This window comes from Setaria italica, chromosome III (genome assembly GCF_000263155.2).
Source record: "Setaria italica strain Yugu1 chromosome III, Setaria_italica_v2.0, whole genome shotgun sequence".
NCBI classification, from domain to species: domain Eukaryota; kingdom Viridiplantae; phylum Streptophyta; class Magnoliopsida; order Poales; family Poaceae; genus Setaria; species Setaria italica.
Window position 1 is genome coordinate 23945907 of NC_028452.1, and position 21370 is coordinate 23967276.

Below are 21370 nucleotides of genomic sequence, written 5' to 3' on the forward strand. Positions count from 1 at the left end.
GTTTTGAAATTTGAATTTAAATTTGGAAATTCAAACTTTGATCAAACTCAAGCAATCAAAATAAATGCACCAGCATGAATGCACAAATAAATCCTATGATGAATTATTGAATTAAGGAAGATGAAATTAAATGCCTAGAAATTAAATGACACCTTAATTTGAGCAAATTTTAATGAATTTAAATTATAGAAATTTTGGGTGTTACAAATCCTACCCCCCTTAAGAAGAATCTCGTCCTCGAGATTCGGAAGATCCTGCCAAGAGATGGGGAAATTCCTTCTGCAATTCATCCTCTCTTTCCCAAGTTGCTTCGTCCTCTGTATGGTGACTCCACTGAACCTTGCACATTCTGATCATCCGATTTCTTGTAACCCTTTCCATAGTATCCAAAATTTTAATGGGGTGCTCCGTGTAAGTGAGATCATCCTGAACATCCAATTCCTCCATTGGCAACTGTTCCTCGGGAACTCTGAGGCACTTCTTAAGCTGTGAGATATGGAACACATCGTGTACATCCGACAACTGATTAGGCAACTCCAATCGATAGGCTACTTGTCCCACTCGCTCAAGAATCTTGAACGGACCGATGAATCGAGGTGATAGCTTCCCTTTGACCTTGAATCTGCGCATACCCCTGATGGGCGATACCTTGAGATACACATAATCACCTACCTCAAAGGTCAATTCTCTCCTCCTGGTGTCAGCATAACTCTTCTGTCGAGATTGAGCAGTCCTCAAGTTTTCCCGGATGATCTGGACTTGTCTTTCCGCCTCTTGTATAATTTCTGGCCCGAATAGTTGACTCTCTCCTGTTTCACTCCAATAAAGGGGTGTTCGGCACTTTCTACCATACAATGCCTCAAATGGTGACATTTTGAGACTGGCTTGATAACTGTTATTATAGGAGAACTCTGCATAAGGTAGACTCTTGTCCCAACTGCCTTCATGCTTCAATGCGCATGCTCTTAACATATCCTCCAATATTTGATTTGTTCTCTCGGTCTGTCCATCTGTCTGAGGGTGATAGGCAGAACTGAAATTCAACCTTGTGCCTAGAGATTCATGCAATTTCTGCCAGAAGCGTGACGTGAACTGGGTACCTCGATCAGACACAATCTTCTTAGGCACACCATGTAAACACACAATCCTTGCCATATACAACTCTGCTAGCTTGGATCCAGTGTAGGTAGTCCTTACCGGTATGAAGTGAGCTACCTTGGTCAAACGATCCACTACGACCCATATAGAGTCATACCCATCTCGAGTGCGAGGCAAGCCCACAATGAAATCCATCCCAATTTCTTCCCACTTCCATTCTGGCACCTTCAATGGCTGAAGTAATCCAGCTGGTCTCTGATGTTCAGCCTTGACCTTTTGACATATGTCGCATATGGCTACATGTGCAGCTACATCTTTCTTCATTCCGGGCCACCAATACTTCTGCTTAAGATCTTGATACATCTTGGTACTGCCGGGGTGGATGGAATAAGCAGAATCGTGAGCTTCTTTCAAGATCGTCTCTCAGAGATTTCCCACATCGGGTACCCAAATCCTTCCTTTGACCCATAAGGTTCCCTGAGAGTCTTCCGTGAAGTCAGTGGCTCTTCCTTCCTTTACCATCTCCTTAGTTTCCTTGACCTTGGCATCCTCAAGCTGTCCTGCCCGTATCTCTTGCTCTAGAGTCGACTCCACTTCCATCGTTGCTCCCTCAGTATGCGCAACGACGCTCAAGTTGAGCCTCTCAAATTCTTTCATCAACTCGTCAGGTAGCTGGAATGCTAAGGCTAAGTTAACATGACCCTTCCGACTTAAAGCATCTGCAACCAGGTTAGCCTTACCAGGATGATAGTGAATCTCCAGATCATAATCATTGATGAGCTCTAGCCATCGTCGCTGTCTCAGATTAAGGTCCTTCTAAGTGAAAATGTATTTGAGACTCTTGTGATCAGTATAGATCTGACACTTAGTCCCCAGAATGTAGTGTCTCCAAATCTTCAAGGCATGAACCACGGCGGCTAACTCCAGATCATGAGTCGGATAATTCTGCTCATGTTTCCTCAATTGCCTGGAAGCATAGGCGATCACATGACCTTCCTGCATCAGAACACAGCCTAAACCCTGTCGAGATGCATCACAATATATGTCGAACCCTTTGTGTAGATCTGGCATTACCAATACTGGAGCTGTGGTCAACCTCTTCTTCAGTTCCTCAAAACTTGCCTGACATGCCTCTGTCCATTTGAATTCCCTTCCTTTTTCTAGGAGCGTAGTGAGGGGCTTCACTATCTTGGAGAATCCTTCAATGAATCTGCGGTAATAGCCTGCAAGTCCGAGAAAACTCCTGATCTCAGTTACCGTCTGCGGCGGATTCCACTTCAAGACATCCCTAACCTTGCCTGGATCCACTGAAATTCCACCATCGGAGATGATATGACCAAGGAAAGAGACTTCCTTTATCCAGAACTCACACTTGCTGAATTTAGCATACAACTGATGTTCCCTCAATTTCTGAAGCACTAACCTCAAGTGTTCCTCGTGTTCTTCCTCACTCTTGGAGTAAATCATAATATCATCAATGAACACCACAACGAACTTATCCAGGTACTCCATAAATACCTTATTCATCAGATACATGAAGTAAGCTGGAGCATTTGTCAGCCCGAACGACATTACCGTGTACTCGAAGAGACCATATCTGGAAGTAAAAGCGGTCTTGGGTATGTCAAACGGCCTGATCTTCATCTGATGATATCCCGATCGCAAATCAATCTTGGAGAATACCTTGGCTCCTCTCATCTGATCGAACAAATCCTCAATGCGAGGCAACGGGTACTTGTTCTTGACGGTCACCTCGTTCAGTGCTCTATAATCCACACACATCCTCTGAGTACCGTCCTTCTTTGGCACAAAGATAACCGGTGCTCCCCATGGTGATGAACTAGGCCGAATAAACTGTTTTGCTGATAATTCCTCTAGTTGTTGTTTCAATTCTTTTAATTGTTCAACCGACATTCTATAAGGACGTTTGGAGATAGGTGCAGTACCAGGTAAAAGATCAATAGCAAATTCAATGTCGCGGTCAGGTGGCATACCTGGTAAATCGTCGGGGAACACATCCGGATAGTCACACACCACTTTGATATCTTCCAAGGATTTTCCAGCCAACTGATCAACTGCACAATCTGCCGCTGAGGGTAGAGTAGCTACAAACTCCACTTTCTCTCCATCAGGACCTGTGAGCAGAACTGTCCTCTTAGCACACTGAATTGTCGCATCAAAAGCGGCTAACCATCTCATTCCCAGAATTACATCGATTCCACCGGACTCAAGGACGATAAGATCAGCCGGAAACTCTATACCCATTATTCTCAGTTTAACTTGTGGACAGATGTATTGAGCCTTCATTGACCCCCCAGGTGAACTTACTAGCATATGGCGCCTCATGGTATGCATGGATAAATTATGTTTTGCTACATAATGACTAGTGACAAAAGAATGCGATGCTCCAGAGTCAAATAAAACTGATGCGGGGGCAGAGTTGACAAAGAACATACCGAGCACTACATCTGGAGCCTCTTTAGCAGTCTCGGCTTCCATGTGGTTCACCTTGCCACGAACAAAGCTTTGCTGCCCCTGATTGCCTTGTGGGGTCTGGTTCCCGTTCCTCGGTTGCTGCATCTGATTCTGCCGAGGAGCACTGCTGTTCTGCACGGGGGTAGCTGGTCCACCTCTCTTAGGACAAGAGCTGGCATAATGACCAACCTCGCCACACTTGAAGCAAGTAGGACCCACTGGAGCATTGGGCCTTGCTGGAGTGCCAGTAGGGGTCATCTGGCGGTTCTGCGTAAAGCCGGGGCGCGGCGTCTGCATCCCTGGACGCTGGAACTGAGGGCTGGGGCGCTGGAATGACTGCTGAGCAGGGCGCGGGAATGACTGCTGCCCAAAATTCCCACTTGGGCCCCCTGCGCGGAACGGCGTCCCTTGCTGTGGAGCAAAGCGAGGGCGGGTGTTGCTTCCTGAAGACAACTGGGAATTGAATTTCCTCTTCATCTCCCCGAGCTCGTTTCTCTTGTGTTCCAGGCCAATCGCCTTGTCTAGCATCTTCTGGAAACTGGGGAAGGTGTGTGACATAAGCTGATATTGGAGTGGTCCAATCAACCCATCCAAGAATAGCTCCTGCTTCTGCTCATCATCAGCAACATCTTCGGGAGCATATCGGGACAACTGGATAAACTTGTCCCTGTACTCTGCCACTGTCATGTTCCCCTGCTTGAGAGCAAGAAACTCCTTCTTCTTAAGCTTCATCAACCCAGAAGGAATATGATGACTTCTGAAGCTAGTCCTGAACTCATCCCAGGTAATGCCATTAGCATTGGCATGTGCGGCGGTGTAAGCATCCCACCAATCAGCAGCTGGCCCTTCCAGGCGTCCTGAAGCATACAGGACCTTCTCCCTGTCAGTACACTGGGCGATATTCAGCATCTTCTCCACTGTTTTCAGCCAATCCTCAGCATCTAATGGATCCGAAGATCGTGAAAACGTCGGGGGCTTGTGGCTCATGAACTCCCTGTGCCTGTCCCTTGGCGGCGGCTGCTGCTGCTGGTTGTTGTTGTTATTGTTCAGCTGAGCTTGTAAAGCTGCCACGGTGTTGGTCAGTCCGGCGAGAAGCTGAGTCTGAGCTGCTAGAAACTGCTCCATCCCTGCAGGTGCTTGCTGGTTCTGCTGCGGAGCGGTGTTGGGGTTGCTGCTGTTGTCCCTAAGGCGAGGCACCGCGGTACGGTCAACCCCTGATCCGGACCTGGTGTTTACCATCTGAGCGTTAGAGACAATAGATTTAGATAGATGTGTGAAAGAATAATTAAGAAAGATAAAGCGACAAGATGTAAAAGTAAGACAGATTCTGTTAGCCCCATTTAACTAGGTGTGGTCGTCGGAAGAAGTGTCCATAAATACTGGAAAATTACCAGGTCGTAACTTATTAAATTGGTGAACCAACCCAACTGGAATCATCTTAATCGGACTTCTGGATCTCAAGTTATAAAATTAACAAGCTGTCAGTGTCGGTCGACAGTTTCAGATTCTGAGTGCTTTACTAATTCGCATACATCTCCCAGACAGATACTCCAAAAATTCTGAAAAATTTACAGCAAATTCTCCACAAAGTTCTGAAACTAACTCCACTGGTTTCATATCATTTGGACTTCTGTAGCTCGAGATATAAATAAAACAGTACTGGCGTGTCAGTTAATGTCGAGAACAGAATTGATTGTCGCTTAGCTTGCATGATAGATAGATTTAGACAGATGGTAGATCATGATTAAGGAAGATTAAATACTGATTTAGATCAGAAATAAAACCCAACTAAGCACTTTATTTATTAAGACCAGTATCGTGTGGCAATTGCCCCACATACCGCACTCATTACAAAATCCAACTCAAACATGTAGCACAAAACCAAACAGCTAAGCACACTTTATCTAACACACTCGAACGACGTTCTAACGATTGCAAGAATTTAAACTAAAACACTCCTAATTTCCTAGAGGTCTTCTGCGGCGGCGCCGGGCGAGTCGTAGCGGGGACGCTTAGGCGACGGCGACGAAGCGGGATGAACAGCAAACTCCTGCGGCGGCGGTGCTCCCGTCGCGGCAGCCATATTTGCATCCCTCTCCCACCGGAGTTCCTGAACCTCCTGCTGAAGCTCTTGGATGTGGTTGTTTGCTTCATTCAGTGCGGTGAGAGCTGCCGACGTGTACTTGCGGAGGAAGTCTGTTGCCATGTCAACCCCCTCATTAGTAGCGATGAAGGTTCTTGTTTCCCCACTAGCTCGGTAAGGAAGGAACCGATGATAAGTGTGCTCCAGTCGCGGCCGTTCATTGTGGGAGACGACCTCAAGTGCCCTTCTGGCGGCCTCGGCAATGCCGGACTCCATGGTCCTCCTGATGGTCACATCATGGTGAATAGCCTTCACCTCCCATCCTCCTTCGTGCTCCTCACGAAGGACAACCTTCACCTCCCAAAAAGTGGGATAGCGAGGGTGGGTGAACCGAGAGCACTTGTAGAGTGGCCTCATGCTGTACCCCAAGCGGTGACAAGTCCACCTGAGGATGTCGGCCATTTGCACTCCTTGGCCATAATCTTTCTTCACCCATTTGGTCCATGTCTCGGGCTCGGCATCTGCTTCGGGCTCCTCATCCGTCAAGTCGACGACCGGTACGGGCGTCGGGGCTGGTGCAGGAGCGGGCGCCGGTGCTGGCGTAGGAGCGGGCGCCGGTGCTGGTGACGGTGCTGGTGGCGGTGTGGTCTCCTGCTCTACGGCCACGGCGTCCTCATCCGAGTCATCCCCCGGTTGCTGGAAGATCTCTTCCTCTTCTTCCTCGTCCCAAGGATCCACGGGGGCGTGCGACGGCGCGATGCCATGACGCGGCGGACGGGTGCTCTTGCGTGCGGTCAACCGGGTGCGAGCCATCTAGCAGAAAGAAAGAGGAAATTTTTAGAATAAAATTTTGAACGAAGCTAGACAATAGAAATAAGGATGAGATAAATCAAGTTTAAGAATAATTAAGTAGATTTAAATTAAGAAAGGTAGAATGGCTACTAGATTATTATAATCCTTAAATACGACCATTTTCTAACTAGGCTAACGCCCTACAGTCAACACGGCTCTGGTACCACTTTTGTCACACCCGATTTTAAGGACAAAATCGTGTGCATTAAATACATGTGCGCCAGGATCAAGTTACACACATGTACGACAATAGTGAATATCAAAGACAGTGTTAAATCGAATAAAGAGAGTATTAACCATTATTACATGACCGAAAGTCTCACATAAACCACAAAGTCTAATTATTACGCAGCGGAACTTCAAAGACGACGACGACTCCACAGGCAGCTGACTGAAGAAACGTACGCCTAGAACTCCTCGAAGTCGGGGTAGTACTCCTCTTCCCAACTAGCTTGGTCTGAACAGCGGTTTTGCAAGGGTGAGTACACTTATGGTTGGTACTCAACAAGTCGTGGGAAATAGTGTGGTGTAAGGCTAATTCAAGGTATGGCTAAGGCATAAGTAGCATTCGCTTTTAATTAAGTTGGTCAAATTTTATTAGCAATTAACTACGTATAAGTTCATACCACCCGAAATTAAACATGAACATAAAGAAAGCAACAAATGCATGAAATGATAACAAGTTTAATCCATCTTTCGATAAGATTATCATGTGAGGGTCCAGGCCGCTCTTAACCGTGAGCACGGCTGATCGATCAGTTTAACACTCTGCAGAGGTGGCACATCTTTACCCACAAGTCGCGTAAAAGTTCAAAAGAACTTTGGACCCAACCATGCGGTGTTTGCAAGGCACCATACCACACTTCCGAGGTGTGATGGCATAGGGACGCTACGAGGCCTTTACAAAGATTCCTTAGTCAGTGGTAACCCGCTAAGGTTTCGGTGTCTGGCGTGCACCACCCATCCCAGGTAAATGCAACGACTCAGTCCCCCCCTCTTGCCTCATCCCGAGTAAGGTTACCCCAGACTAAGGTTTCTAATTAATCAGCCAAGACCAGAGCCATTTAGTCTTGTGGTAGCACTGTTTTCCTGGGTGGTTCTCCATGTTCCGATTAACAAATAATGATCTTGTCTTAATGAAAGGTATAACAGAAGTAAAGCAAGATTAAGCATTGTGTAAAGTTAAACCACCATGTACCAAGTAAGCACTAAGCATGAGCTACCCAACATGAAGTAAACCGGTTGGTCAAGGCAAAAGGTAAATCAATCTAGGCGAACCTTAATTGGGACCCATCAATTTAATCCTAACACGTGCATAGCATAAATGTTAAGTACGAGAAAGTAAAGGTGTATAGGACAACGAGGTAGTGATCAAGGACACGACTTGCCTTCTTGGCCTTGCTCCTGCTGTTCGTACTCCTCGAAAGCTTGATCGGAAACTCCCTCGAACTGCGGGGCGTCTACACGCGTCACACGAGCACATACAAGCAAACATGGGCAAAAGTAAGAAAACAGTACACCAAACATAGTTAAACAGAGAAAATAAGCTTGAAAAGATGATCTATGCTTTAAAATGAACACGTGGATATAAAGAACACGAAAAACGGAGTTAAGATGCAAAAGATATGATTAAAACAAGATCCAGGGGCTTTTCTGTGAGAAAAACAAAAGTTTCAGGGCCTATCCGCGAAAACCGAGGGCTTATACATAATTATGCGTATAAACCGAGGGTCTGACGCGTAAAAACAACAAACCCGGACGGCGGGTTGATTTCTGGAAAGCTCAAGGGTTAAACCGAAAAATGCGAGGGCAGATCTGTAAATATTTTCAACGCGATCTGGACCGCGGGTTGATTTGCGGAAAAGGCGGGGGCTAAAGAGCAAAAGCGGCGCGGCGCGGTTCGGTTGACCGGTACGCGGTCTGATTTGACTGGCCGTGAGCCGTCGGATCTTGATCGGACGGCCACGGTCGTCGATGACTCGCGGGCGGCGGCGGAAACCGAACGGCGACGGCGGCGAGCGGCGGCGCGCGACGGCGAGCGGCGGCGGGTCGCCGGAGTTGGGCGAAATAGCACCACGGAGCACGGTTTAACTCGCGGGTTGCACCAAAAGAGAGAGGGAAACACGGCGATTCCGTTTTGGGGGTCCCCGTCGACCGGAGCTCACCGACGGCGGCGGACGACGGCGAGGAAGCGGCGGCGGCGCGTGGAGCTTCGGGCGGCTAGGGTTTGGGAGCTGCGGGCGCTGGTGGAGGAGACCGGGAGGGGCGGCGGCTTATATAGGTGCTAGGGGATGGAGCGGCGCGGGTTCAAACTCCCCCGAAGAAATCGGAGCGGGGGCCGGCGGGACTCCGGAGATGGCGGAACGGCGGTTGCGGGACGGAGCGGAGTCCGGCCGGAGGAAGGAGAAGGCGGGTAGCGGGCCGGCGCGACTTCGTGGGCCGGCGCGCGTTCGTGGGCTGCGCGGCGCCGGGTGAGCGGTAGGCCGGGGCGGCTACGCGGGCCGGCGCGCGCGCGTGGGCCGCGGCAGAGGAAGCGGCGAGCGGGCGAAAGGCGGAGGCGGAGAGCTGGGCCGAGGGAAGGGGGCGACGGGCCGAGCGGCTGGTGGAGCTGGCCGGGCGGGAGAAGGTGGAGCGGGCCGAGCGCACTGATGCAAGGCTGGGCCGAAAGGAGAAAGGGGAAGGGAAGGAGAAAAGGGTTTCGGCCCAGAAGGAGAAGAAGGAGAAAGAAGAAAAGATAGAAAAAGAAAAGGGTTTTGAAATTTGAATTTAAATTTGGAAATTCAAACTTTGATCAAACTCAAGCAATCAAAATAAATGCACCAGCATGAATGCACAAATAAATCCTATGATGAATTATTGAATTAAGGAAGATGAAATTAAATGCCTAGAAATTAAATGACACCTTAATTTGAGCAAATTTTAATGAATTTAAATTATAGAAATTTTGGGTGTTACAACGACATCCGCGCACCCGGAGGTCGCTTCCTGTGTCGGCCTTCCCCATCGATCCCCTAACCCGTGTCGGGCCCATTTCCTTTGGTGCAAGGTTCCACAGACCCGGCCTCTGCCGTCCTGTGACTACACTTTGCCACCACGTGCGACAACTAGCAGGGGAAACTCCGTTCCAAGAACAATGGGGCGACCGCTCACGTCTAGGTTCAATCAGGTACTAGGCGTCCTCATCCCATACTAAGTATGAGGCTAGTACTTTCAAACACTTGATCACGAACACCACCACTGTCGGGCCTTAGCAAGTTTTCATAGACACACGGGGCAACCATCCGACCACCAAAGAGTTACCAAACCCTGCCCCGTCCATCGTCCTTATAGTTGTAACAGGAGAGTAAACATGCAACTCCTACAACTCGCGAGTGACAGGAGATCACTCGGCTTTTACCGTCTCCTATTTAAGCAATGCAGCTACTCGGTCCAACAGCTAGTGCTCATATCAAGGGTTACTAAGTCATGCATCTAGGGTTTCACACAACTCCTAAATGTAAATGCGCAAACATGCTATTCGGAAGGCATGTGCAAGTCTGGCAAAACACGTAGGATTTTCATGCAACCGGGGCTTGCCTGCAAACAAAGAGGGCGGAAACTGCTCGACTTCGGGGGCGGCTTCGACTTCAGCAGGCGGGAACTCGGCTACAGCTTCTTCTTCGGGTGCCGGGTGCAGCTCGTAGAAGCCGTCAGCGAGGTGCAGCTCTACACGGATGCAATGCAAAGGTTAGCTTAAACGTTTTGATTTGACAGCAACACTGGCTCTCCTGATCCCAGAAACTTGCGACAAAGAGCAGGAGGTGGAGACTGTTTGAGAGAGCTGATGATGATCAACAGGTAAGGGTAGGGAAGAAACGAGTGGTCTGATCCTTGAACTAGAGGGTGTGATAACTGGGATCCTCAGACGTAGGCGCTGAAGGGTTCCCACGTTTTACACTTACACCCTCAAGTTGAAGAAAAGATCACAGCCAGCCCCTCGGGCGAGGCAGACAAAGGTCGGCAAACAGACAGGGTCGGACGAGACGGAACTGGGGTCGGGCGGATAGGAGGGGTCGGGTGAAGCGGACTTAGGGTCGGCACTCACCTTCTTCCTGAAAGGAAAGCTTGGGGTCGGGAAGAGGCAGACTTGGGCACTGAACTAAAGCCTTGAGCGGGGACTAAGGCTGGCGGTGCTCCGGCGGCGATGCTTCTTGCAGATCGCAGAGAGCTCTTGCGCAGCACAAGGGAGCAAGCTGTGGGGTGACTTGGATGAACTGAGAAGGAACTGGGAGAAGAACTTCTCAAGATTGGGCGGATGGTGCTAGGAGCTTGAGCAGGGAGCTAGAGGGAACTAAGGGCAACAAAAGCGGAGGGAACTCCGGCGACGGGGCATTCCTTTTATAGCTGCGGGAGCAGAGGAACGGAAGCGTCGCGGAGAGAGAGAAGGGAAGCGGCGCGAAGGCCGGGGAGAATCAATGGAGTGCTCTACCGTGGCGGCGATTGAGCAAACCGGGCGGTGCAACAGAACTCCGGGGGTGACGCCAGCTATCATTGCGCTACTCCGTCAGGGCGGCGTAGGCGCGGGTAGACCGGTAGTTGAGATTTGGCGGAAAGCGGGCGTCGCCGTGCGGAAGAGGTGATAGAAGCGACCGGTTAAACGGCGCTAGGATCGAGGGCGCACAGGTGGGAGAACAAGCGGACGCGGCGCGGGGGAGAGCGCGGAACAACAGATTGTCGGGCGGCGTCTGACAGGGCGGGGAAAGGAACTGTCGCGGCCGCGGTCGGGGTTGGCGGTGGGGGAATCGTCGTGTAGCGACGACCGGGCGGCGCGACTGTTGCTGGAAAGGACGGAAAAGACGGGTGACATCGGTCTCCGGGGCCGAGATCTGTTATCGTGATGATGGGCGCGGGGAGCGAGGCTCTGCAGAAAGGGGGTGCAGAGGGCTTCCGCTGCTATTGGGGAAGAGGGCGCGGGAACCCACTCGGTCGCTTGCCCGAGACAAAACTGAGCGGTGGCGTCGGAGAAGGCGAGCCACGCGGCAGGAAGGCTCTGAGGCGGCCATGCAACTCGAGTGCGGCTGATGCGGGGGATCTGGAAAAAGATCTCGCGGGTCCACCGGGGAAAGATCGGACGGGTGAGGAAGATGTAACAGGATCCGACGGATGGCTGAACTCGCCAGGGTCGGGAAAAGGAATCGAAGCGGTAGGGGTCGGATCTCAGGGGTCGGAACTGGCGGAAAACTGAGCACTTAAGTGCGATTAATAGAGCAACTAACGGAGGTTAAGGGCCGAGATCAAGCCTAACTGGGAAAGATTAGGGGTCGGTCGTTACAGACGACACCACCGTTACCGGGTGGGAGGTGAAGTAGTGGCGCAGCTTCCTCTTCGTGATGAGGATGGCGTAGATGAGCTTCTGGATTTGCGGGTAGCGTGCCTTGGATTCGGACAAGACTTTGCTGACGAAGTACACCGGGTGCTGCACCTTGAGGGCGTGTCCCTCCTCTTCCCGTTCTACCACCAGAGTCGCGCTAACCACCTAGGTGGTTGCTACGATGTAGAGCATGAGGGGCTCGCCGTTGGTTGGTGGGACTAGGATCGGGGCCTTCGTCAGGAGGTCCTTGAGCCGGTCAAGTGCCTCCTGGGCCTCGGCGGTCCACTCGAAGCGGTCGGTCTTCTTCAGGAGTCGGTAGAGAAGGAGTCTCTGTTCACCGAGGCGCGAGATGAAGCGGCTCAGGGCCGCCAAGCATCCCATGACGCGTTGGACTCCTTTTATATTTCGGATTGGCCCCATGTCGCTGATGGCCGCTATCTTCTTCGGATTGGCTTCGATGCCACGCACGGAGACGATAAAACCTAGCAGCATGCCCCTCGGAACCCCGAAAATGCACTTTTCGGGATTGAGTTTAATATGCTTGTCCCTCAGCCTTTCGAAGGCCAATTCGAGGTCAGGGACGAGCTGGTCACCCTTTTTGGATTTGACCATGATGTCGTCGACGTAGGCCTCAACGGTTCGCCCGATGAGGTCCCCGAAGCATTTAAGCATGCATCACTGGAACGTAGGCCCCGCATTTTTGAGGCCGAATGGCATCTTAACGTAGCAATAGGGGCCAAAGGGGGTGATGAAAGAGGTGGCGAGCTAGTCGGACTCTTTCATCGCGATCTAATGGTAGCCGGAATATGCATTAAGGAAGCTAAGGGTTTTGGACCCGGCGCTTGATTTGACTATCTGATCTATGCGTGGCAAAGGAAACGGGTCCTTTGGGCATGCTTGGTTGAGACCAGTGTAATCAACACACATCCTCCATTTCCCATTCTTTTTTCATACAAGGACGGGATTAACTAGCCACTCGGGGTGGTGAACTTCCTTGATGAATCCGGCCGCCAAAAGTTTTTGGAGCTCCTCACCGATGGCCTTGCGCCTCTCCTCGTCGAAGCGGCGCAGACCTTGCTTCACTGGCTTGGAGCCGGCCTTGATGTTCAAGGAGTGCTCGGCGACTTCCCTCGGAATGCCGGGCATGTCCGAGGGTTTCCACGCGAAAATGTCGCTGTTCGCGCGGAGGAAGTCGAGGAGCGCGCTTTCCTATTTGGGAGATAGGGTAGCGCCGATCCGCATGGCCCGGCTGTCGGAGCTGCTGGGGTCGAGGAGGACCTCCTTGACGCCTTCGGTGGCCTCGAAGGAGGTGGCCGACTGCTTGGAGTCGGGCTGGTACTTGGAGCCTTCCACGAGCTGGACCGCCAAATCTTCCATGAAGGTAATGACCGCGGCGTACTCGCAGCATTCTACATCGCACTCGTACACCTTCTGGAAAGACGTGCCAACGGTGATGACACTGTTGGGCCCTGGCAGCTTGAGCTTGAGGTACGTGTAGTTAGGGATGGCCATGAACTTGGCGTAGCACAGCCGCCCCAGGATGGCGTGGTAGGTTCCACGGAAACCTACCACCTCAAAGGTGAGGACATCCTTCCTTTAGTTGGAAGGGGTCCCGAAGGTGACGGGCAAGTCGATATGCCCGAGAGGCATTGCCTGTTTCCCCGGCACGATGCCGTAAAATGGTGCCTTGCTGGGGCGGAGCCGAGAGCGATCGATCCCCATGGCGTCGAGGGTCTCGGCGTAGAGGATGTTGAGGCCACTGCCTCCGTCCATGAGCACCTTGGTGAGGCGCGTCATGCCGACGATGAAGTCGACAATGAGGGGGTAGCATCCTGGCTGCAGGACGCGTCCTGGGTGGTTGGACCGGTCGAAGGTGATGGCGGGTCCTGACCAGTCGAGGAAGGCTGGTGTGGCAGGCTCAGCCACGTAGACCTCGCGGCGCTCCAGCTTCTGATGGCGCTTGGAGTCGTACGCCGCCGGGCCGCCGAAGATCATGAAGTAGCCGTCCACCTTGGGGAAGCCGTCTTCCTTCTCTTCGACGTCCTTCTTCTCCTTGTCGGGCTTCCGTCTCCGGTCACCCTTCACCGGGTTGCCTATAAAGTACCTCTTCATGAGGTTGCAGTCCTTGTAGGCGTGCTTCACGGGGAACTCGTGGTTCTGGCACGGTCCGTTGAGGAGCTTGTCGAAAAAGCTTGGGGTGCCTTCTGGAGGCGGCTGTCCCCGTTTGCGCTCGACAGCGGCCACGAGGGGTGGCTCACGCCACTGCTTGTTCTTCTTCTTCTATTGACGGTTGGAGGTGCCCTTGTCGGCGTCCTCCTCCCACTTTGCTTTGCCTTTGGAGCGGTCGAAGATCGCTCCGACAGCCTCTTCGCCCGAGGCGAAGCTGGTGGCGATGTCGAGGAGCTCCTTCGTGGTTCGTGGGCCTTGACGCCCCAGCTCATGGACGAGGGGCCGGCAGGAGGTTCCTGCCAGGAAAGCCTCTATGACCTTGGCGTCCACGACGTTGGAGAGCTATGTGCGCTTCCGGGAGAAGCGCCGGATGTAGTCCCGAAGGGACTCGTCTGACCCCTGGCGACAGCTCCAGAGGTCCCAGGAATTGCCAGGGCACGTATATGTGCCCTGGAAGTTTCCCACGAATATCTCCTTCAGGTCGTTCCAACTGCGGATTTGACCCGAAGGGAAATGTTCTAGCCAGGCTCGTGCTGAGTCGGCCAGAAAGAGTGGTAGGTTGCGGATGATGAACAGGTCATCGTCCGCCCCACTGGCCTGGCATGCAAGCCGGTAGTCGCTGAGCCATAGCTCGGGTTTCGTCTCCCCCGAGTATTTGGCCATGGTGGTTGGTTGCCTGAAGCGCGGTGGGAACAGCGCGTTCAGGATGCGCGCAGAGAAGGCTCGGGGCTCGGGCTGCGGTCTTCTTCGCTGTCGTAGCGGCCGCCACGGTTGACGTGGTAGCCACGATCCGCCCCCTCCTCCTTGTCCGCGCGGGAGCGCCTCCGCGCGTCCAGGTTGTCGCGGGCGTCGCGAACGGGGCCAACGCGCCGGTGAACGGACTGGGCCCCGCCTCCTGCGGGTGGCGGTGTCCGTCGAGCGGGCGCGGCCTGGTTCGCCCTAGGAGGAGGTTGATGAACAAACTCCTCCCGCCTCTCCGGGGGTACGGTGGGTGCTGCTCTGCTGGCATTTTGCCCGCATCGCCGGGACACAGAACTTTCCGCCTGCTGGATGGCGGCGCACTCGAGCAGGTTGCGCACCTCCTGGCGCGCCTGACGTTCCTCGAGCATCGTCAGTTCGGGGAATCGTCGGAGTAGGACCGCCGCGGCGGCGATGTTCTGCCTGGCGTGAGCGAAGAGCTGAGGGCACTCTTCATCCGCGCAGATGCGCTGCTGGACATCGTGCGCCCGTCGTCGTGCCCTGCCCTCGTGGCGGGGGCGCTCGACCTCCTGGCGGGGCGCCGCGCGCGCCTCTGGCTGTCGGGGTCGCACCGGGGTCTTGGCGATGGCTCCGGTTGAAGCCGCGGCGCGCGGTGGGGGAGTCCTCTACCTCCCTCCGGCGCCGTCATCATTGGACCCCTCGGAGTGCATGTCGACCATAAGGTACTCGCATGAGGGATGGTGACTCCCGCTGTTGGAGCCGGTGTCGGAAGTGGTCCTCGTCACGCCCACTAGCTCGTTGCTCGTGGGCGACACGGTCATGGACCGCGCTAAGAGACGACCGTGGGTTGTCGCGGCAATGCGCGGTCCGAAGAACCGCCCCTCGGAGGGAGGCCTTCCGGCACATGCCTAGCCGCTCGCCGCTATCACGACAGTGAGGCCGGGGATGACGGGACGAGCGGGCAAGATGAGGAGAGGGATCAGCTTGATCCCCTCCCCGGTGGCGAGGAAGTCCAGACTCCCGAAGCGGATCAGGGAGCCCGGGGTGAAGCTGGCGTCGTGGTTGGCCATCTCAAGCCGGTGTTGTACGCGCAAAGGTTCCCTACCTGGCGCGCCAACTGTCGTTGTCAAGATTAGTGGATCAAGACTTAGACTAGTAAATTTCTTTTATGCGCGTAAGGCTTTAGATGGTGGCGTGAGAGACATGGGGTTTATACTAGTTCAGGCAAAGGAACGCCCTACGTCCAGTATCGGGAGCTGCTCGTGTTGCCCACGCGGGGTTCTGTAGTAGGGGTTACAAGAGTGCGAGAGGAAACCGGTCCCAGGTCTCTTGGATGAGTACTAATGCTCTAACAGGGTGAGTGCGTGTGTTCTGTTTGCTTGGAAGCGTTGTGGTGCTTCGAGTTGCCCGTCGAGCCCCACTTTGTCTCAGGCCCCCGATTCTCCTTTTATAGCTTAAGGGGACCACCGGGGTTACAAGCGAGACCGAATGTGGGGAGAAGTAAAGGGATAAACATAGCTAGGTAAAAATACAACACAAAGGGGGAACCAACTTCCCAGGTCACCGGCGTCCTCGCCGGCCTTCGACTTTCGCCGGCGCGTTTGCCGGAGGAGGGTAGCTGCCGTCGCGTCCTGTCGATGGCTTCCTCGGTGACTGTAGCCGCCGGGTGTGATGATGGCATTTCGTCGTGACCCTTGTGTCCGTTGGGGGAGGCGGCGGATCCCGCCATCCTGCTGACGGCCCGCGGAGAGCGGACGTTGCATCTCTGCCGCCGGGCGCGCGGGGCATGAGAGCGGGCGAGGCTTCCCCCTACTCCGAGCGGTGCAGGCCATGAGTGACCTGTGGCGAATCGGAGGAGGCCATAGCTACTGTAGCAGGTACTGTGCGGCCGCCCATGGGTACTTGCGGCAGGTTGCGTGGGGGGCGCAGATATCCTTCTCCCTGACAGATCTGCGGCGCATTTATGGCGAGATCGACAGGGGGACCCACGAGATCCGCGCCCGAGGCGGATACTTGTCTGGAGGGCCCGGGTTAGCCCGACCCCTTACGCCTGGAGTCGGGCGAGGCGGAGACCTGCGGTGGGGGGTCGGGCACTCCCGACTCCAGACCTGCGGTCGGGCGAGGCGGAACTCGATCCTCCGGGGGTCAGGGGCGCCCGACCCCGGGACACGAGGTCGGGCGAGGCGGAGCACGGCTCTCTCCTCCCATGTTGGGCCGACGTCGGGAGATCTTTGTTACCTTAGGTGGGCCTGGACCTTTATATTTTGTTGTTTCCATGGGCTTCGAGAGGTTATTAATACTTGGCCCCAACAAGTGGTGCCCCTTATCCGTTTGGGCCGTCTGGCAGCCGATCGCCCAAGGCCATCCTTCCAAGTTGAGGAACACATCGAAAATCGGCACCTCTTGCCCTAAGTTCCAGAAAATTCATCAAAAACACATAAGTCGGCTAACTCAATGTTCTGATTATTGAAATATAGAAAGATGGAAAATGATTATGCTAGTAAACTAAGCATAGCTCGCCTGGTAAGGTTCCTTGTGGCGAAATCTACCCACTTGAATTTGAATTCTTGACTTGACATGTATGCTCATATTTTCTGAATTTATTACAAGATTTAACCAGCATAAGTATTTTTAAGTGGGAAGAGACGTCTCCATTGTAACGAGGTGTCTGTGGTGACTTTGTTAATCTCAACTCTGTAGTGGTAAGCAACGTCTCCGTTGGCAGTGAGGTGGCTCTTACTGTACTTATATGGCTGGATGTGCATACGTATACACAAGTATATGTGTATTATAATTTTTTTTTTCAAAACGGCTTGGTCGGCTGGAAGTATACTGGATGCACCCAAAGACCAAGACGCGTCGTGTTTCACATGGTGTCCCGTCCGGCCGTCCCTCTACGCGCCTACGCCCGGCTCGCCTGTCGCCTGTCGGTCGGTTCGCCGCGTGGCAGGTGGCATCTACTAGCGCGCTCTGCCGCTCTATCCATACGTTTGTCAAAACTCAGATCGCACACATCTTTCATGGCAAATCACTTGTTTTTCACAAAGGAGTAGTTAGTTTGACCAAATTTGGTTGGAACAAACACGGCAAATTTACTCAGCTAACGGATCCATCGATCACGTCGCACATAGACGTCATCAGATGCTCTTCCTGCCGCTGTCGAGTCGCACGCCCGCGCGCCGCGGTGGCGGCGGAGGCGGCGGCGACGCCGACGCCGACGCGGCGGCTAGGCGCGCTCCGCCCTCATCGGCGTCCGCTACCTGCCTGTTCGTCCTCTTGGCGTGCCGCGCGGCGGCGTGGGACGACGACGTTGGGGAGGGCTCCTCGAAGTCCTCCATCCTGAACGCCGGCCTCCACGGCGGGTCCGCGGCCCGCAGGCGCTTCCTCGCCCAGCCGCTGCCCGCCTCGACGCCGTCCGCGCCAGTGCCGTCGCCGTCCCCATCGCCGGCGCCGTACGCACCCCGCATGGCCCGGATGTTGTCCAGGAGTGCGTAGAACCTCTCCACCTGCACGTCGTCGTCCTCCTCGCCGCCGCTCCCTGCCCCCGCCGCTGCCTCTGCGGGCGAGTCAGCCGCAGCGTCCTCGGGAAACGCCGCCCGCCGCGGCACTCGTGCTGCGCGGGCGATGGCGTTGCTGCCGGCCGGCACTGGCGGCACAGCCTGCTTCCCGCCCCCGGCGCCTGGCTTCGGGACGCCGTCCATGGCGACGCGCTCGCAGCTAGTTTTGTTGCAGCTCGCAGCTAGCTTTGATCCTACCAATGCAGTACGTGTTTGTTGAGCTGGTTGCTTCTGGGTGCGGAGAAGGTCGCCGAGGTCTCTAGGAATGGCGATGGAATTTATAAGGATCTTGCGTCACTCGCGAGGGGGAAGGAGAAGCCAAGAAGAATATGTGGTGCACGCCAGCACCACGTACGTCAGCAGCATGGCTCACGCTCTTATGCGGAATTACTAGTAGTTTCTTTTACTGTTCCGGGTAACAACCACAGCAATCAACGAATAAAAAACCGGGAGTGTTGAAGCTTCTAGGTCTTCTCGGGCGAATCACTCGCTAATTGCTCGATAAATCCACGAGGCAAAATCGCATCTCGCATTACCTAATGCACGAGTACACAAATCGTACTGCTACATTGTTTGCACGGGGATTTCATTTTTTCTTCCTGTGGACACCGACGAAACAGGTAGGTTTTCAACAAACAGAATTTTCGTGTTGGAGAAAAGAAGCACTACATTAGTGGGGAGGAAGCGAAAGAATAAGCTACATGTCAATCGAGTGCTAGGTTGATCTTATCTTATTTTTTGCTTATTTTGTTTTTCAATCATCAGTATCTGATTTTATTGGTCCCACCTTGCTTCATGTATAGTGTTCAAAGGGAAGAGCTCATTAGGCTTGACGGTGGCGGGCATGGGAGCGGACTATTAGCTTATTGGTATCGTCTAATAGGCAGCCTCATGCATTGACACGTAATCTTAAGACGACTCAACAGATAACCTATACAATGGGTTGTCTTATAAGTTGTATGATAAAGCTATATACACTACTACAGAATCATCTATCGCCAACGGCTCCAAAACCCCCATCACTGCCAGTTTTGAAAACCGCTGTCTGACAATAAGTAGTGATGGGTAAGCCAACGGTGATGCCTATTAAAAAATAAAAAAAATCCTAGCCCCGCCCCGCATCCCACTAGCCATGCCTGCCCGCCCCGCCACCACGCCTTGTCCGCGCCGACCACCCCTCCCCCGCGACCCGCCAGCCAACCCTTCTTCCCAGCCGCCCGCGGAGGGGCGGCCGACGTGGAAGAGGCGCGGCAGTAGGGCGTCCGGGTGCTGCCGGCGAGATACGACACGGAAGAGGCGTGACTGGCGCCGGAAGAGGGGCAATAGAGGGAAGGGAGAGGAGGAGGAGGAGGAGGGATGCTTACAGCACTGTGCACTGTGCATTCGAATCCAGTTGCCGCAACCTGCCCGCCGCCACTCCCCAGCGCGTCGCCGCTCCCGGCTCGCTGCCGCTCTCCCGTGTGTCGCCGCATCCGGATCCAGTCACCCCTGCCCACCCGTCGCCATTCCGCGCCGCACAGCAACGGATCTCGGCCGCTCCTTAGCCGCACCACCGCCCCAAGCGCTACCTCCACCCCTCGCCCCACCGCCGCTCCTTACTGTCCTAGTGAGGGGCGAGTTGAGGGGGAAGGAGAGGGGTAGCTAGCGCCTGGCAGAGAGCCCATCGGCCGTTGCAGTCGAAGTCACAGGGGAGAGGGGAAGATTGAGGAGATGGGAGAGAAGAGGGGGAGGACGGGAGAAAGGGGGGAGACGGGGAGTGGGGAGGTGCAGATTAGGAGGAGAGTAGAACCGGCAGTGATACCTCTTTTCACCGCCGGTTCCAATGTACACAGGTCATGTATGCTTTAGAACCGGTGGTGATACCCTATCATCGTCGGTACACCCAAAACCGACGGTGATAAGGTGTCTCGGATTATGAAATATGTAGTAGTGGTTGAGGAGTTCGTTCAGGCTGGAACCCATCGCTGGTGAGTGCCACTAGCATTTTGCACTTATGCTCCGTTTTCACAACTAGATATATTATTATCAGCCCCATTATTGCCAGCGATTTTGTTTAGAGAAACAAGACCCCAACTTCCCCAAGGTCCCTTTTCTTTTCAAGTCGTATATATGGTCCTTCCTTATTTCCTTCCCCATAGTGGCCACTGCAGCCAAGAGCACATCCAGCCATTCAGGCTCATCTCGAGAGATGACGCTAGCGCAACGACTCCAATACAAAGCCAAGAGATAAGGAGAATATTACGCCGTCGTGTGTGCCTCTTCCGTCAGTGACGACTCCCCGGTGACGCCATCGCGGGATGCGTCAATGATCGACGCCTCGATGGACCGGTCGTCGCTCCGGCGCCGGAGGTGATTTTCGCAGCTACCACGCGTGCTCCGCACGACCCCCGGCTCCATGGTTCGGCGGCCTGTCATCAGCAGCGTCACGTCGCCAGGCGCTTGCGCCGAAAGCATCGTGCCCGCCGGCATGTCCGACAACCAAAACCTAAAAAAGGCAAACGCCTGCGTGTGCTACCAAAAGGAGTTGCTGGGAGCACGGATTATACTGCTGTGCTAAGCGTGGCAAGATCACGGCAATTCACACCCGTTTTACGTCACGTTTTCAAGGCTGCGGCGCATTTCTTTGTGTGTGTAGTGTAGTGTGTTCCACACTTCCACTTAGTAATTTCCCTTCTTCTTTTTTTTTTTTTTGCTTCAAGCCAAAAGGGCCCTTGACTTCTTTTTGTGCCACTCTTTGACCAAATGACATGCTTTTACGTTCCCAGAGTTTAATTTTTAAGCAATCCCGCCTTGACTTTTGTTGGCGTTCTGTTCATAGGATATGTCTGACTGTCTGAGGGCGGAATCTCATTGGGTCCAAAACATGACAAGGGCACATGGTAATATTGATTTCATACTGCTATAACACGGGATTTTAAGGAATTAGTGATGAGATGATGATCATTTAGAGATTATGCTTTCGAAGTTAAATTGGTTGGAAGAGAGGTGTACTTAATAAGCCAAACAAGATTAATGAATGTGAATTTGGAATCTCGGTCAGTGCGGTGGACCATAAACAGTCACGGTGGTTTGAGATTTTGGGGGGGG

The 21370-nt window shown here is 53.4% G+C and overlaps 1 protein-coding gene across 1 annotated transcript; it reads right to left on the reverse strand.

The window, feature by feature from the left end:
* Positions 1-267: 267 nt before the first annotated feature.
* Positions 268-18427, reverse strand: LOC101759701 (transposon Tf2-1 polyprotein; the record flags this gene model as incomplete). The annotated part of the gene is given in 3 exon segments (XM_022825257.1): positions 268-3672; positions 3721-4575; positions 17987-18427. Coding segments are annotated over 3 exon segments (4701 nt in total), but the record flags the coding sequence as incomplete, so codon positions are not given.
* Positions 18428-21370: the final 2943 nt, after the last annotated feature.